Here is a 19,591-nt window from a genome sequence, read left to right on the forward strand (position 1 = left end):
ATTCCTCACCCCATGGCTGACATACACAATGGGGTGAGGATGCTCATGACATCATTGACCAAATCTGCCCCATGGTCAGTGATGTCACAAGTATCCCCACTCCTTTATATATTTGTAGCTGCACAGTAGGGAATCTCCCACCAGCAGCTTATTGGCCCACCAATGACCGCTAGCTTCTTGGTTCTGACCGATCTCAAACTCATCACCAATTGCCAATAAATTGATGAAATTTAAAGGGTATCCAAACCCAAACACTTAAACCAAATATGTTGCTGCACATGCTAATGTAATGACAAAAACTTTGTTTTTAATTATTTCCTGCTTCCAAATCTGATGATGCTACTACCAAGGTGGATTTCTAGCCACCTCCTTTCCTAAGGTGACAATGCTTACTCAAATCAACAGTGGCACTGTAACCCTTTCCTGCATGTTCTCAAGTTGTACTTCAAAACAGTTGTGCCAACGCACAGCTGATCACAGGTCAAGGTAAAGGACAAATCACAGCGGCCCTTTACCATGTGATCATCTGTGTCCATTCACAACTGATCACATGTAAACAAACATGCCAGTTATTGGCATTCCTTTCCTCACCAATGTCGCTGTGTGAGGAAAAGAGAGCTGATAGCTGGCAAGACTGCTAGGGAATATTTACATTGATAATCAGGGCACTAATTATCAGTGCCCTGATTATCAGTACAGCCCCATCAGTGTCAATAATTGCCCATCAGTGCCACCTATCAGTGCTCATCAGTGTAGCCTTGTCAGTGCCTCCTCATCAGTGCCACCTCATCAGTTCTGCCTCATCAGTGCTACTTCATCAGTGCCAATCAGTGCCACCTCATCAGTGTACATCGGTGCAGCCTCACCAGTACCCATCAGTGCAGCCTCGCCAGTGCCCACCAGTCCAATCAAATCAGTGCCCATCAGTCCAATCAAATCAGTGCCCATCAGTCCAATCTCATCAGTGCCCATCAGTGCAGCCTCATCAGCAAAATTTTATAATAGAAACTAGGAAAAAAACATTTTTTTCTGTCTTTTTTTCATTGTGTAGCAAAGAAATAAATTCAACTGTGGTGATTGAATACCACCAAAACAAAGCTCTATCTGTCTAGAAAAAGTTCACATGGGTAGAGTTTTGCATACCTACGCAACTGTCATTCAACATTGCTCTGAAAGCTAAAAATTGGCCTGAGCAGGAATGGGGTGAAAGTGCCCAGCATCGAAGTGGTTAAAGCACCTCTCCTCCAACAATGTGACGTCCGCAAGCTCCTTTTGCAGTTATTGAGATCTTTGCCCAATCTTCTTCCAGGTTTGGTGTCTTTGACCATTGTGATTGACTGTCCTGGGATGACGTAACTCTCATGCTTATTCACTTAGGAGAAGAGGATCTGGCAGAAACATACAGAATCTTTTCTGCAATAAAAGCCTATCTGGCAGTCATTTTTCACAGTGCAGCTATAATTCCACATTAGAAGAGCTCTTTTGGGAGAGTTTAGATCCCCTTTAGATTCTCTTTTCTTTCCTCAGATTACAAGAGATGCCAACCACAGCATAGCAAAGAGTTGAAGGAATGTGAGAAATCCATGAATCAGGTGTGTATTGGTTCTCAATAATACTGGAAGGCTAGGTTCATATTTATGTGATGCGAGAAGGCACACAAAATTGCTTGCATTCTTGAAATGCACAAAAATGTGCATCCCTTTTGCAGGTGCACAGTGTTGTCATCATCTCTTAATGGCACTTCCCACACACATGTGATGGTGCGATTAATTCTTAATGACACGTTGTAAAACACTGCGCAAACTGTTGGCGCTATATAAATTCTGTATAATAATGAATATTTGGAATAATGGCACCCCAACACACCTTATTAACTTGCGAGTGAAACTGAATGCTAAAACACATGGTAACAAAGTATCATATGCTTTATTGCAGGGTGATTTAAAAAAGGGGGCTGGCACCTCTTGCACCTCTTTGGTGTGATTTAAAAAAAAAAAATGCCTAGTAACAAAACGCATGTTCACGATCACATCTGCATAGGTGTTAATGGAGCCTAAGATGACCATGGGGAGTGTAATGGTGAAGTGCCTTAAACCCTTTGATTTGTGATGCTGGATTCATGAGGTGTATTCATGGGTTTCCTCCAGATGATCTGGTATAGGCTCATAACCCAAAAAACATACTGGTGGGTTTCTGATGCATTTAGAAGATAAAAGTGGTTGTAAAGGCAGAAGGTTTGTACCTTCGTGCATTCTATGCAGTAAAGTAAAAAACCTTCTGCATGCATCTTCCTCTGCAGCCCCCCCAAATACATAACTGAGCCTGATCTCAATCCAACAATATGCAGAGCAGTCGAGGCTCTCTAGCTCCTCGTTGGCTCAGATACAGCAGTAGGAGCCATTGGCTCCTGCTGCTGTCAATCAGAGCCAGTGACAAAGGAATGGAAGGCGGGGCTGAGCCCAAGCCCTGCGTTGTGTGCCTTAAAGTGTTACTAATCCCACAACAGTACAATCAGTCTGTATATGCAGTAAAGCATGCTTGTTATACTCACTGTGGAACCTAAGGGGTTTATCCTCTGCATTTTGATCTGTTTGATCCTGACTGCTCTGATCCTCCCTTTCTTCCAGTGTCCCCCTTTTATCTCTTGATAAGATATATCCTGTGGAGACACTCTGCACATGCTCAGTTTGGTGTGTATCGCTAGAGAGGTTTTTTTTTTTACTTGGGAGAGTGCATGTGATCAGCACAGGGCCAATCAGCACTGTCCAGACAGAGGTCAGGGGTTCTGCATCCTCCTAGAGCAGAAAGAAAATTCCTCCTACAAGCTTTAACCAGTGCTCTGCTTAACACTGATAGAAGTCATAAGACAGCTCTAACTGCTGATGAGAAAAGGTATTTAGCAGTTTATATTTGCTAAAATAATTGCATTTCCATGTTCTGTGTACTGTGGGAGACCAGATAGAGTGAATACAGGGTCCTGGGTTTAGTAACACTTTATGGACACACTGAGCAGGGATTGGGAGCGAGCAGGCACAAGTGCCCTCATAGCAAGCGGCTTGCTATGGGGGCAGTCAGCAGGGGGAGGAGCCAAGATCGCTGATGGGGGACCTGAGAAGAGGAGGATCGGGGCTGCTCTGTGCAAAACTTTTGCAACTCTCTGTAACTTGTATGATGTATAGCAGGACTCAGTTGGTGAGCAGGGCAGTAAGGGACTACATTTCCCAAGAGAGGTAGCATGTGGGTGGGGCATATAAATATCAAAACCTGGGAGATTGGCCAGGAGAGTGTGTGGAGAAATTAAAGGATAAGGAGGTGTGCTGACGTAAGAAGTGCTGAACTAGGCCACGGAGCCAGGGTTGGAGAGAGAGGAAGAATGGAATGAGCCTACTGACCACCTTGTCTGCCACACTGCCCAGCAGGCCAGTCTAACAGCAGAAGACCAGACGGGACGCCAAGTCTGAGTCAGAGAGTCTGTGAACTGACCCCATTTGCAGAGAAAGACAGAGTGCTACAATCTGCTCGACTACTTGATCGGGTGAGAGAGACCCATGCACCCATTAACCAAGTGAATACTGACAGTTTGCCATCTCAGCTATCTACCTACACATAGTTGTGAACATTACATATAGTTGCTTCAGTTTGCGGCCTAGTTGTCACAGCCGCCATTGTTGAAATACCTCTACATTACGGTTTATTTTACAAGATGACCACATGACATACAGTTGCAGGCCAGAATACAGCAGTACCAACCAGGGGCGGATTGACCATTCAGAAACCCGGGCACTGCCTGAGGGCCCGGGGTCAGTAAGGGACCTCATTAGATGCTCCTGGTATCTTTCATAGGCTTTTTTGGGTGTGGTTTGAGTGTGTACGAGGACACAGGAGCTCCACAATCCCCTATTACCCGGGGGCCCCATGAGTTGTCAGTCCGCCCCTGGTACCAACTGAGACAACACGTTTCTCTTCTTCAACAAAGCAGGATTCCCATTACTATTTATTTTTGCCTTTGATGTTTGCCTGTAGTCATTTGTGCCAATCGTTGCTATTCATTACTTGAAGCCTGCCCCATGTTTAGTGCTTTCATTTGCTACCATCAAGAGGAAAAGTGTTAAATCTCCCTTGTTCCTTCTCTATCTTTGTGTTACCATCCCACCGAACTATATCTCACACCTCAATTCAACTTCATACCAACTGGGCCCTAACGAGTGCGCAGAAGAAATTGTAGTGTTCTTAAAGGAACCGTGCTCAATTTCCAATGAGAATTCTCTTTCCTTCACATCTAATCCTTGTTATCTAGTCCTGAGGACCCACAGTGAGCTTACCTGTTTCTTGATAGTTGTTTTCTGCTCGCTGGGGATTCAGCAGTCCCCTCAGATTGGAGGCAGTGGATTATTTCTGAAAGCAGGCCTGCTAAAAGTTATTGTTGATTTATGGTGAATGTCGATAGTCTGGCTCACAATAACCACGAGTGATTATATTTGCTGCATATATCAATGTTATTTTGCTTTTTTTTACCAAGTTACCTTTAATTCCAATATAAACTTCACATTGATGTACCCTAACTTGTGTGTGAGCCCATTTTACAGTTGTGATTTACTTTGGGCACAGGAGCACCGGGGTGTCAGCAGAGGTTGGGTTTGCCAGAAAAGGTTCAGATAGACAGGAAGCCCAAAACAAATTACTAAGACCTCTTAAGGGGGTAGCGCTACGTATAACTGCTGGATGGAAGATAAATAAAACAATGTATGCTTATTAAGCCTCATGTACACTACTGATGAGTTTAGGAGCTTTTGGCTTTTTTTTTGCCAAAGCTTCTGAATGTAAATCAATAAAAGCCTCTGTGTCCATGTAGACGTAGGCTTTTACCAGAGTTTAGGAGCAGCAGAATTTATTGGCAGCTAAATGTTCCTCTACTGAATACAGAAAAATCATGTTCAGAAGAGGTACCTTTTGGCCACAAAACGCTAAATGTGGCAAAACATGTGTAAACGCGCTTTGACGTTTATTTATGTCAATGGAAAATACTTTGGCCATTCAAATGAATAAATGGTATCATTTTTACATGCCTTTTTGCTGCGTTTAGCATCTTTCTGCTGCAAGGAAGGCTAAACGCCTAGGGGAGTTCATGTGTACATCTAGCCTTACCCTTTTGTGTTTCACTTTTCCTCAGATGTTTTTTCAGATGTAAATCCATCACTGACCACTTTTTATTTATTTTTTCCTTACCTCTCTAATGCCCCCTCCTCCTCTCCTTGCTTCATTATGGCCACCACCAAAATATTTAATAACATGGCATTCATGATTTCTGTTTTTTTTTTTTACTGTAGGATGCATTTTGCAAATTGTTGAGGCAAAATGCCCGTATTCAAGACAACTCTTGTCAAAGAAACAACACCAACATTACCGTTCAGGTAAGAAATAATAATATGGCCCTAATAGTCATAGAGTAGATTGAAAGTCAAACATTACCAATAGACCTAATGTTACCTTGCTTTATCACTCTGTGATGTTTATCATGTAAAAAAAAATTAGCCAAAAACATACTTTGTTTAATGTTTATTTATGGTCACATGACCACTAGGCCGCTGTGACAACCAGGGGCGGACTGACCATTTGGAAACTCGGGCACTGCCCGAGGGCCCGGGGTCAGTAGGGGGCCCCATAAGATGCCCCTGGTACCTTTTTCATAGGCTTTTTTGAGTTTGGGCAAGGACACAGGGGCCCCATGATCCCCTATTGCCCGGGGGCCCCATGAGTTTTCAGTCCGCCCCTGGTGACAACCCTAGCCTGTATGTGATAACCCTATCCTGGAGCTTCCTCCAGGATAGGGTTGTCAGAAAAGGAAATGGTTGTACAGACTGAGCTGTGTCAGAGCCCAGCATTAATTTGCAGAGCATGCACACTGGAGGGAGCGCACCTCAGAAAGGGAAGTGGCTGTAAAGACTGAGCTCATTATTCAGTTGGAGAGCACTGGAGGAAGTGCTTTACCAGTGACCAGCACTTTATAGAGGCTCTGCTTCTAGGTGCCAACAAAGCTGGGGGGATCAGCCATCTGTCATAGCATGGTCAGCCCCATAAAGGAAATTCTTTCCATGTGCATATCTTATGGGAAGCTTTTAAAAACAGATTACCAATTGTGCCTAGAGAGACACTTTAAAGCGGAGTTCCACCTGATTTTTAAAGTTTAGCCCCATGTATTGCTTCCTGCTGTCCCATCAATGTTTGGCAATTTTTTTTTGTTTCTCCTAAAGTTTTCATACCTTTAGGCTACTTGAAGCACTGCACTTCCGATATACCTCACCACAATGAATACGTCACATCCTCCTGCCTGTTGGTTCCTGGGATGTATGTTTCATCAATCCCAGAAGTCAATGGGCATCCCCCACTCTGCAATGAGTGTGCCATGCTTTCTTCTCATTGCGCAGGCACAAGATCAGGAGGTGCATGCTGGGTAGCCAGCTGCACCGTATCCCAGAAGAAAGTGCGGCTGGGCTTCAGATGCCCACAGTGAAGATGGAAGAACACAGGATCATGAGGGGCCAGTGAACATATTTAAAAAACAAGGAAGACAAACAATTACATCTGCAGCGTGTGCCATTTGCATGGCATAAGCTTCGACTGTCACAGAGGAACTTAAAAAAAAAAAGAAAAAAATGACTGGAACTCCACTTTAATTAATAGTTATACAAACTCCTAAGAGATTTTCGTCTTATATTGCATTGTTTTCAAACAATAGTAGAGCATGAAAATTACCATGATACATAACCTTTAGACATACACTATTGAACTGAATTGCAATCTGCAACCTTGGAACTGACCCTGACTGCTAGATCATCCAGAACTTTCCCACTTTACCTTCTCCGTCTGACCACAATAAAGGCTAAATTCTCATTTTCAATAAAATACATTCTGCAGTCAAGGGGCTTTATCATGTTGCTTTGAGTTATAGTTTGAATGTCTTACCAGTGGGTCACCAGCAGCATCCTCTAAGCCTGCCCGATAAACTCCTACTGTAAAGCTGGCCATACATGGATCGAAATTCTGTCAGTTCAGTGGGGACTAGCTAAATTTTAATCCAAGTATGAGCAGGGTGGTTGTACAGAAGTCAATCTACTAATCAGCACTACAGGCTATAGCCGGCAATGCTACTCAGTGTATTCAGCCGGAAACACTACTCAGTATATTCTTATAGCAGGGAGGTCTCCCCACTGTGAAAATAAAATAACTCAATGGGAGGATTCCCCCATCCCCTTCAATGTGTTGATGGGGGAATCGAGTCAATTTTTTTCATTCAACCCGCTGGTTGAACAAAAAATCTGATTCATGTATGGACTGCTGAAGAGATAAGCTCTGTCCTGCCCAAGATCTGGGATGCTCCATAAGTTGAACTCTCTCTCCCAGCATTACAGAAACAAATGCTATTCCTCAATGAAAACCCACGTGTGTACAGTGTGCTGAGGTACATGGTTCAGTGGCTTTCAGGTCTGCGTACACAGGCTTTTATTTTTGCCAGAACTCATTTTTTCCCCATGGAGCTCAAAGGGAATGCAAAATCAGTTTGATTAAGCTTGGAAAGGGAGTGAATTGCAAGTCAAAAGGAGGTGAAATGCAGGTCAGAATCACCTATGAAGGAGCTCAGATGGAGCGCTCAAGCTAATCTCAAATACAAGCTGAATGCATCTGAAAATAGGTTATGCATTCTGTATTTCACCATCAATGAAAGCCCCCAATCTCTCACATGGTATTCATATTTCTATAGACACCACATTTGTGTTCCTAGTATGCAGATGTGGTCATACGTCTTTACATATGGTATTTACAGTGCTGAAAGAGACTTTCTCACTCTTTCAATGCCAGCATTTTTTTTTGAATGCTAGGGGCATCTGAAAGCTGATTTTTCTCTACTTATCCTTACCAGGTGGACCTAGTCCTGTTTGGAATATGTGTGTCTGATTTATCTAATGCAATGATATTAGACACCTCCAGAACTTATCAGCTGTCTTGTTATTCAGATCCCTTCTGTATTTTTTACTAAGATTTGAGCTGAAATATACTTAAATAGAATAAAGCCAGCCATACATGGATCAAAATTCATCTGGTTCAGCAGGGATCGGCCGAATTTCAATTTGTAGAAACACCCTGTTGGCAGCGCTCATCAGTGTATTCTGAAAGCAGGGAACTCTCACCACTGTCATAATAGAGGCTCATTTGGAGGATTCCCCTATCCAGTGGCATCCCGAGGTAGGTGCAGGGGGTGCATGCCGCACCGGGTGACACCTACCGCACGGGGTGAAACCGGACCTGCACCACAAAAAGGTAAGTTGTAAAGCAAGCCAATGATCCCTGCAGGATGGATCTGAACCATCCTGCGGGAAACGCCGGCATGCATCCTATACTAGGTGACACCGGACCCGCTCCAAGAAAAGGTAAGTTGTAAAGAAAGCTGACGATCCCCGCAGGATGGATCGGATCTGCAGATTGGGGAGCATAATGAATCGGAGTCCGATCCATTATGCTCAGTTTGCAGATCTGATCCATTCTGCGGGGAATGTTGGAGGGGGTGTCACCAAGTGTTACCACACCAGGTGACACCAACCCTAGGGACGCCCCTGCCCCCATCTACCTCAAATGTGTGTCATACTTTTTTTTCATCCTGCTGGTTGAACGAAAAAAAAAAGTGAAACATCTATGGTCTGCTTAAGAATATAGTGGTCTTATTTGTTTATTCTATTATTTTAAGTCTACAGCTGTTTGCAAACATTTGACAATGGTAGGCCAGGCATGTGTGACCCAGCTGCCAAAGATCTTTGTGCAAACATGGCCTGTGTCAGGACAAACAGTTGTGATTAGTCCAGGGGCGGACTGACAACTCATGGGGCCCCCGGGCAATAGGTGATCATGGGGCCCCTGTGTCCTTGCCCAAACTCAAAAAAGCCTATGAAAAAGTTATCAGGGGCATCTCACGGGGCCCCCTACTGACCCTGGGCCTTCGGCAGTGCCCGAGTTTCCAAATGGTCAGTCCGCCCCTGGATTAGTCTATCTCAGCCAATTTTCATTATCTTGAACAGAAGTCCTCTTTTCTGATCATAAATGGCCTGGTTGGGCAAATGCTCTCTAACTGTCTCTCTAGATTTCTGTAGACATCTGTATCCTGTATGTCTTTCATTGCCTTTGCCTTTTTATTTTCATAGCAAGTTGCTAAAGAGTTCACAAACATTCTTAACCGCACGATATTGAACAATATGACTACTTCAGAGCTACGTCAAGCTGTCACCTCCATAGTGGAGACTGTGCAGACCTCACTGTTGGTAACATTCTCAAAACACCCTAAGAACGAAAACATCAGTACGTCCGAGTTGGGTGAGTGGATGGACACAATGGCTTCCAAGGTCTATTAAAATGGTGGCTAATATCACTGTATAGACAGCAAATATGCTTGACAATATCATACATTCAAGACTTTTTCATCATACAGCTTTTAACACCATTTATCATTTGGTAATGCATGTACACGTCCATGGGTAATCTTTGAAAGAGCAACTTGTCACAAACTTAAAAAAAAATGCAGAAAATCCATACAAAAATCAAGCATTTAAAATATTTATTTACAGTGTTCTTCCTTAACCACATCAATACCGGGCACTTTTATCCCCTTCCTGCCAAGGCCATATTTCAGCTTTCAGCGCTGTCGCACTTTGAATGACAATTGCGTGATCATGCAACACTGTACCCATATAAAATTTTATCATTTGTTTTCACACAAATAGAGCTTTCTTTTGGTGGTATTTAATCACCACTGAGCTTTTTATTTTTTACTAAATAAAAAAAAAAAAAACCCTGAAACTTTTGAAAAAACTCACTTTTCTTCATTTCTGTTATAAAATTTTGCAAATAAATAACATTTCTTCATACATTTAGGTCAAAATGTATTCTGCTACATTTCTTTGGTGAAAAAATTAAAAGTAATAATAGTAATTTAATTTGTATTTTTTTTCAAATGTTTCTATTATTTCTTTTATTACATTATTTTTTCTTTTTTTTTTCTATTTTTTCTATTTTTTTTTTTCAACACACTGTGATCAAAGCAATACAATGTTACCATAGTAACATTGAACTACTCTGGGCAAGTGATCAGGATTTTTATTTATTTTTATTTTTTTAAACACATTATGATTGCTAATACCAATGAATTTCATTGATATTTGCAATCATTGTTACTGAATGAAACTGATTCATTCAGTCTTTTGTTGTGATTAGCTGTGATTAGGCAAAGCTGATCACATGATACCGATGGGCTGTGAATGGCCCTGTCTGTATCATGTGACTGCTCTGACCAGTCACAGCTTAAAACACACTTGTATACAATGAATGGCATGACAGGAAGCCATCCATTGTATACAATTGACATGTGATCTGCTGTGATTGGTCACAGCGGTCACATGACACTGGCAACGGGCCGGAGTAGTTATATGTCATCGGCTGTGTCCCGTGGACACAGATGGTGACAGATCGCGTGGCCAGGTGCGTGGCTCGTTTTGACAGGACATCATAGGAGGAGCTTCTTTTTTCTAATGCCCACCTAACCACTGTCCCCTCTGGACCCCGTTCCCTCACAACTACTACAGTCACCCTCATGGCCTTGGTCACAGCCTCCTCCTTGATCCTACACTCCCTACCTCTTCAAATTCTCTGCTGGCATCATCCCCAACCCTCTCAAACATGCGTCAGTCATCCCCATACTAAAAAAGCCCTCATTGGACCAACTAATTTTAACAACCTAACAATCCATCTTCTTGTCCCATTTACCTCCAGACTCCTAGAATGCCTATTCTACAACCACATACATGAATCAACCAAGATGCTAAGGCCCTCATCCTTAGACTCAGCGTATAAACTCAACATATAAACATAATATACATGTAGCCTTTTTAAGGGGAACATAGATGAAGAAGAGCACATTTATAAACCCATAACGTTTTTTTGTACATCGAATTAAAACATATCACTTAAAAAAACACCTGTATTAAAAATGTCTGTTTGGGGGTTTACACGGTGATTGGGGCCCAATAAGATCCACATGTAGACTCAATACATTTTGAATGATCTTCATCAGGAAAAAGCGTGAATATCTGTAAAACCCTCAGTTTTTCTGATTAAAGCAAATGTACAAGAGTCGGTTGGGACAAACTATAATGTGCAAAAAAAAAATACCAATCACTTCCCCAGAGTAGTACAATGTTACTATGGTAATATTATATTGCTCTGGTCACAGTGTGTAAAAAAAATAAAAAAAGATGAAAATGTAAGAAAAAAAACAACATTTTTTTTTTGTGCTGTCACCAGTCAGTGTCCTTGATCACCGCCACACCAGTTATATGATGACGCTGTACTGCACTGTTGACAGCACTGTAAAAAAAATTGTGAACTTTTTTTTATTTCTTCATTTCCTAAAAAATTATGAGAAAAAAATTACAACTTCAATAAACTTGCCATGCCTCTTACTAAATACCATGGACTGTGCTTTCCAAAAAGAAGTCATATGAGGGATATCTGTACTGCCCAGGCATTTTTGGGGCTCAATAAATGATATCAGCCATCAGTACATTGGGATTGATTGATTGATTTTCAGATATTTATTTATCATAGTTTGTGGATTCTTTCCTACAGACTAAATAAAATATACAGATTTGTGTTATTTTCACCAAAGAAATGTAGCAAAATCCATTTTGGCCTGAATTTATGAAGAACAATGATTTATTTGCAAAATGTTATAACAGAAACAAAGAAAAATGTGCTTTATTGCATATACAGACTGATTTTACTATTCTGGGTTTAGTAACACTTTAAAGGTTGAAGCCAAATTTCTTTTAATTTTTTTATGAAGTATTAAGGGTTACAGGTGCTGTCATTATTTTATTGCCTTATCGGCTTTGCCCCCTTTTTGGAGATTTATCCTCCTTTCTTGTCTACTTGGCAAGTTTCAGACAGAACAAGAAGTTAAAAAATATTCCTTTGCTTCCTGTCTATTTCACAGGTGGCAGACAGAATTGGAAGCAAGGGGAGATCCACAGTCAGTAGTAAAAGCATATTTTCCTTTTTTAACGGGAAAAATAATTTTTGAATGATCTGACATCATATAGTGCCTATGGCTATATTTACATGAATGTGACTGTATGATCTCTCTGTGATTCTTTGCCTTTCTTCCAGAGGTTCACATGAAGGCTGCCAGAGACATATGTAGTGGAGGAGAAAATTCCATAACCTTAACCGTGCTAGAGAACACCATGCAAGTCTCATGTACACATGTGAGCAGAGATAGGGGTGAGTACCGCTTTTCAATATACAAGGGCAGCAGTCCATTACAATTGTCTAGAAATCAGTTCTTACCCCTGGTCCACATATCTGCGTTCCTGCGGGCCGCGTTTTGCACGGACACAAGAGCCCATTCATTTGAATGGACTCCGTGCCCCATGACACGCAGAGAAGAACTCCCTGCACTTCTTCTGAAAACACAGCCCGCCCGGGAACCTCAGTTCCCAGTACGGTTGCGTTTTCCAGTCTGGGCAGCGTGCCATTAGAACTAATGGCATCCGCCTACATGTCCGCATTCCTCTGTGCAGGTGGTGCGGCTGCACGGATTTTCGTGGCATCACCCACACAGATGTGAACCTAGCCTTACCACACAACTCTAAAGAAACCTTTCTAAACAACCTGTAACACAGTTCTATATAACAATTACATATTGTAAATTGTTATTAAAATTACAAAAAAGACATTTTAACACAAGAGTACAAAAATCCATTCATTTTTTAAAGCAATTTAAAGTGCTACTAAACCCCGGACCCTGCGTTCACTATATCTGGTCTCCCTGGACCCTGCATTCACTATATCTGGTCTCCCTGGACCCTGTATTCACTATATCTGGTCTCCCCAGACCCTGCATTCACTATATCTGGTCTCCCCGGACCCTGCATTCACTATATCTGGTCTCCCAGGACCCTGCATTCACTATATCTGGTCTCCCCAGACCCTGCATTCACTATATCTGGTCTCCCCGGACCCTGCATTCACTATATCTGGTCTCCCAGGACCCTGCATTCACTATATCCGATCTCCCCGGATCCTGCATTCACTATATCCGGTCTCCCAGGACCCTGCATTCACTATATCTGGTCTCCCCGGACCCTGCATTCACTATATCTGGTCTCCCTGGACCCTGCATTCACTATATCTGGTCTCCCAGGACCCTAAATTCACTATATCTGGTCTCCCCAGACCCTGCATTCACTATATCTGGTCTCCCCGGACCCTGCATTCACTATATCTGGTCTCCCAGGACCCTGCATTCACTATATCCGATCTCCCCAGATCCTGCATTCACTTTATCCGGTCTCCCAGGACCCTGCATTCACTATATCCGGTCTCCCCGGACCCTGCATTCACTATATCTGGTCTCCCTCGACCCTGCATTCACTATATCTGGTCTCCCCGGACCCTGCATTCACTATATCTGGTCTCCCAGGACCCTGCATTCACTATATCCGATCTCCCCGGATCCTGCATTCACTATATCCGGTCTCCCCGGACCCTGCATTCACTATATCTGGTCTCCCCGGACCCTGCATTCACTATATTTGGTCTCCCCGAACCCTGCATTCACTATATCCTAGATTGTAAGCTTGAAAGAGAAGGGCCCCCGAACCCCTTGTGTATTGTATTGTTCCTGTCTTGTCTCACGTTCTGTCCCCCTTGCTACTGTACAGCGCTGAGCAAACCCTTTGGCGCTATATAAATATTGTATAATAATAATAATATATCTGGTCTCCCATGACCCTGCATTCAATATATCTGGTCTCCCCGGACCCTGCATTCACTATATCTGGTCTCCCCGGACCCTGCATTCACTATATCTGGTCTCCCCGGACCCTGCATTCACTATATCTGGTCTCCCAGGACCCTGCATCCACTATATCTGGTCTCCCAGGACCCTGCATTCACTATATCTGGTCTCCCAGGACCCTGCATTCACTATATCTGGCCTCCCCGGACCCTGCATTCACTATATCTGGTCTCCCTGGACCCTGCATTCACTATATCTGGTCTCCCAGGACCCTGCATTCACTATATCTGGTCTCCCACAGTACACGCAACAAGGAAATGCAATTATTGTAGTAAATATAAACTGCTAATTACCTTTTTTTATCAGCAGTTAGAGCAGTCTTGTGACTTCTATCAGTGTCCAGTCAAGCACTGGTTAAAGCTTGTAGGAGCAGTTTTCATTTTGCTGTAGGAGGATGCAGGACCTCTTACCTCTGTCTGGACAGTGCTGATTGGCCTTGTGCTGATCACGTGCACTCTCCCAAGATAAAGAAAATCTATTTAGCAATACACCAAACTGAAAAAGAACAAATCGGTGCTGGGAGGGGACCACACATGTAAATATCTAAATATGGTTAATGACAAATCTGGATAAAACAGAAGAAATAAAAGTATATAGAAAAATACAATGATAATAAGACCAAAAATGAATAGCGATACGGTGAAAAATGACAAACAAGACATAAAAGTTCATAGTCCAGGGGTCCTAGGAAGAGGATGACAGGCGAAGGAAGCTCCCCATAGAGAGAATCAGTACTCTGCAGAAGATAAAATTGGACAGAAGGGGGCGCATGGATTAATATCCCACTTTTATTAAAAACAGCATATAAAAAAACTGCCCACATGTAGTCTAGTGCATCAGTATAATCAGTAATGTTTGGGGGTATTATTGTGGTCAGTGACACCAATGTGTAGTTTATTATTGTGGCTTCTGACACCAATACTGAAGGTTAATATTACAGCCATGGACGCCAATGCTGGTGGTTATTATTGCAGCCACTGACACCAATGCTGGTGGTCATTATTGCGGCAACTGACACCCATGCTTGGGGTTATTATAGCACCCATTGTCACCAATTGTTGGGGCCAGGGGCGGACTGACAATTCATGGGGCCCCCGGGCAATAGGGGATCATGGGGCCCCTGTGTCCTTGCCCAAACTCAAAAAAGCCTATGAAAAAGATACCAGGGGCATCCCATGGGGCCCCCTACTGACCCCGGGCCCTCGGGCAGTGCCCGAGTTTCCAAATGGTCAGTCTGCCCCTGGTTGGGGCTGATATAGTATCCACTGACACCAAGCTTGGAGGTTTTGATTTTAGCCACCAACACCAATGCTGAGGGTTACTATTACTGTCACTGACACCAATAATGGTGCTTATGTTACTCCCACTGTCTCTTCAGTGTGTATTGCAATACACTGCCAAAAATGCAGCAGGACTGAACTTTTTGAGCATCGAGGTGTATTAAAGCCCATTCATTAGAATAGGCTGTCCAACTTGGCTCATATTGTATAAAATTGGCTCACATTGTAAAAATGTTTATATGTCATTGTTTTAGTTTATTAAATGTTGTTCGATAAAGGCCCATGTGTGGTGGTATTACTCTATAAAAAGATACCCATCTGTGTTATAACGCAGAAACTAAATATTCCATCTTTATCGCATGTGCGTGTGTTCCTCCTAGATGGAGCAATCTTAATTTCCTATAAAGGATTGGAATCTAAGGTGAACACCAGCCTTCTTAGGGCAATAGGAGAAAGTGACTATGAAGATAAAGAGGAGATCAATTCTCCCATCATAAGTGGAGCCATCACCAACCCCAATACCACATACCTGAAACCCCCGGTGACCTTCTACCTAAAACAACTAAAGGTCAGTACAAAAAAGACTGAATTGTTCATTTATTCACTTGTCCTATAACAAGTACCCCTCACCTAATGGAGCACCACCAACTCTACACACATATTTGCAGAAATAACTGTAGCTAGAATATGATAGAACCATTTGGAGTTTTTGGAGTTTTTTTGCATTCATTATGTTCTTATGGCATTTTGGTATCATAATGTTTGGTGGTGTCATAAGTTTGTTTTGGTGGCATAAACAACCAGGACCACTTTGAGAAGCCTATAAAATCCTTACCAGGTTTAATTGAACTGGTATTGGAAGTACTTTAGACCTCCAATGCCAGTTCAAAGGGATATCAATTTCAAACCAGGGGCGGACTGACCATTTGGAAACTCGGGCACTGCCCGAGGGCCCGGGGTCAGTAGGGGCCCCATGAGATGCCCCTGGTACCTTTTTCATAGGCGTTTTTGAGTTTGGGCAAGGACACAGGGGCCCCATGATCCCCTATTGCCCGGGGGCCCCAAGAGTTGTCAGTCCGCCCCTGTTTCAAACTCAACTGTTCACACAGTGTGAAAAATTGGCAAGGTACATTTTGAAATGTTCACTTACCTCTGACACATTTGTGCTATTTTTAATAGGTAGTAAGAACTCAAGTCTGTTTTTATGAAAAAAAAAATGTACTGTACATTCACCTGGAATTCATTGGCTTCTTTGGAAGTCCATATGGCCCTTATTACCTAAAGAGGCTATACACTTTCTTCAGTAATCGATTTCTATAGACAATCTACAAACTATACCTCAACTTTTTTTTCCACTGATACCTCCCTCCTTCCTCTCCAACCTATTTTTACTTTTCTTTTACATTTCCTCTATTTTTTCACATCAAACTTTTTTCCTCGTCATTTTGACTTTGACACGCACCCTTTGTATTCTTTGGGGTCGATTTACTAAAGGCAAATTGGTTATTTACTTTACAAGGGAATTTTCACTTTGCAGGGGGATTTTCCTTAGCTTAGTGAACACTCAGTTTGCTAATAATGCCTAATGAGGAAAAAAAACAAAACATTTGCTTGCACGTGATTGGATGATGGAAGTCAATAGAGCTTCACCTCCTACAATAAGCTAAGGAAAAATTCCCTTGCAAAGTGAACAACTTATTTGCCTTTGGTAAACAAACTCCTTTATTTCCCTACATCCCTCTTGTCTCTTTGATAAATTAGCCTTGTTTTTTTCTCACTCTATTTTGTAATTTTCAGTATCTCTAAGGCAAAGTTCTCCAAGCTTAATTTACAGATTGTCACCTTCATAGGGTATTGCAAAACACCTTTCATGGTTATTTACCAACAGGAGTTTATATTCAGCCTTTGAAAGCCAAACATGTATCATAGAAATGTTGCCAGTATGGGGTGTTATAGAGTGGCTTTCTTTAGTCGGTGTTGAAAGGATTAATTGGTAACACATCCTGTCCTCATTGCTCCGCTGCCTCAGGATCCTGGGAATAATACAAGTGACACAGGTATTTTTCAAGCAATTACTCAGCATTTACTACGGTGCGTTTGTTCTTTAATACAAAAACATAGAAAAATGGTGGACCATCAAAGTAGCCAATCACTAACAAGACAAAATATTGATAAGTAAAAAACTTATTAACCTCTTTAAAATCACACGATAGCTGAATGACGGCTAGCACGGTTGTCCAGTTCTGGGAGGGCATCATATGACATCTTCCCAGAACACGCCCCCTTTGCTCCCCAAGCGGCACGCACCCGGCGCTGTCTGTGATTTCTGTGTTCTACGGACACAGCTGATCACATGACAAGGTAAAAGGCCAATCACAGCAGCCTTTTACCACGTGATCAGCTGTGTCCAATGACACAGCTGATCACAAAGTAAATACAGTTGCCGATTATCAGCAGCACCTTCCTAATGCTGTCACAGCATGAGGAATGTACTGCTGATATCCAGCAAGTGTCACAGAGGACATCTGCACTGATAATTAGGGCACTGCTTATTAGTGCCCTGATTATCAGTGCAGCCCCAAAAGTACCCAGCAGTGGTGCCCATAAGTGCCCAGCAGTGCCATCCATCAGTGCCGCCCAGCACTGCCACCCATCAGTGTCCATCAGTTCCACCCATCAGTGCCGCCCAGCAGTACCACCCATCAGTGGCCAGCCCATCAGCCCCCATCAGTGCTGCATGTCAGTGCAGCATCATCAGTGCCTCCTCATCAATTCCCACCAGTTCCTCCTCATCAGTGCAGCCTATCAGTGCCCATCAGTGCTGCCTCATCAGTGCCCATCAGTACTGCCTACCAGTGCCCATCAATGCTGTCTATCAGTGCAGCCTCATCTACGCACATCAGTAAAGGAGAACATTTACCTGTTTGCAAAATTTTATGATAGAAACAAAAAAAATTTTTCACATTTTTTGCTCTTTTTTCATTTGTAGTGCAAAAAATAAAACACCCAGTGGCTATTAAATACCACCAAAAGAAAGCTCTATTTGTGTGAAAAAAATTATAAAAATTTCATATGGGCACAATGTTACATGACCGTGTAGTTGTCATTCAAAGTGCAACAGCGCTGAAAGCTGAAAATTGGCCTGGGCAGGAAGGGGTAAAAGTGCCCAGTAGGCAAGTGGTTCAAGGGAGCTTCCAGATTCTGATAACACCCCGCTGACCCACAACCACAGTGCAGGGTTGTGAGGAAGAGACCCTTTTCCCCATCAACATGGGGACAAGGTGCTTTGGGAGGGCACCCTACCACAAAGCAACCCCCCCATGTTGAGGGCATGTGGCCTGGTACTGTTCAGGAGGGGGGAGGAGCTCCCTCAAACCCCCCCTTTCCTTACCTGCAAGGCCTGTGCTCAGTTCAAGGTCTGATAGGAATTTAGAGAAGACCTTATGCTTCCCCCCTCATTTTTGGGGGGTGGGGTTCCCCTTAAAAGTCCTACTAGGCCTAAAGGGGCTGATATGGTTTTTAGGGGGAACCCCACCACTTTAAAAAAAAAAAGATTTTTACTGATGGGTCCCTCCTAACCTTCCTACCAGACCTAAAGAGTCTGTTATGGATTGGGGAGGGAACTCCACGCTGTATTTTTGTTTTTCTTTCTTAGACATTTAATTTTTAAAAAAAACGTCAGTCCTGCTGAAGCAGGTTCTATACATTGTACAGATGTGCAGCCTTGCAGGTAGTTTAAGGGGACCCCCCAGGCATGATATTTAAAGGAATTTTTCATTATCCTTTTTTTCACTTTAAGCAATGAAAAATTACCTCCCCTTTAAAAACGGTACTTTTTGAAAAAATGTTTTTCACTGATTCATGTCCCTCAGGGCAGTACCCGAGTCCCCATACCCCTTTTATGGCCAATAACTTGCATATAAGCCTTCAAAATGGGCGCTTTTGAATTTACAAGTTCAAATGCCATAGACTTGCATAATGTTTGAAGTTCCTGGTTGAACTTTCATTAGGTTCGAATGTTCGACCGCAAACTGAACAGGGGAGTGTTCGGCCGATCACTACTGGTTGACAACCACACTCCACCATTTCTTTGATGGGCTTCACAAAGACAGGACATGAGAGCAAATCTCATCAATGGAGTTGCAGACAGGGTGTCTTATTCCCCCCCCCCCTTATCGAAAACTAAAAAAGCAAAATTTGGGCTAGAGTTAGGCTTCAAGATTATTTTTGATGGGAAACTATACAAGTCTGAGGTGAAGTTTGTTTTAAGTTTATACTTGACACAAATTTTTATATTTTTGGACTATTTATTTAAGTTCATAATTATATAACCAATACAGGACACACCAGTAATGATGATTATACAGCATTATGGGCTTTCTAAAGAGCAGAGCTTTTTCACTCTCTTACT

At 42.6% G+C, this 19,591-nt stretch overlaps 1 protein-coding gene across 1 annotated transcript in view; it reads left to right on the top strand.

The window, feature by feature from the left end:
• LOC149448711 (adhesion G protein-coupled receptor E3-like) overlaps positions 1-19,591 on the top strand; it is a 104,475-nt gene that overhangs the window by 67,554 nt on the left and 17,330 nt on the right. The window contains exons 11-15 of the mRNA XM_089651764.1: positions 1,528-1,592; positions 5,328-5,411; positions 9,192-9,360; positions 12,208-12,321; positions 15,561-15,748. Of these exons, the coding sequence (XP_089507890.1) occupies positions 1,528-1,592; positions 5,328-5,411; positions 9,192-9,360; positions 12,208-12,321; positions 15,561-15,748 (620 nt within the window). The remainder of the gene's footprint in view (positions 1-1,527; positions 1,593-5,327; positions 5,412-9,191; positions 9,361-12,207; positions 12,322-15,560; positions 15,749-19,591) is intronic.

The sequence above is a fragment of the Staurois parvus genome, unplaced genomic scaffold (assembly GCF_062004578.1).
Source record: "Staurois parvus isolate SC_StPar_1 unplaced genomic scaffold, SC_StPar_1.0 ptg000662l, whole genome shotgun sequence".
Classification (NCBI taxonomy): domain Eukaryota; kingdom Metazoa; phylum Chordata; class Amphibia; order Anura; family Ranidae; genus Staurois; species Staurois parvus.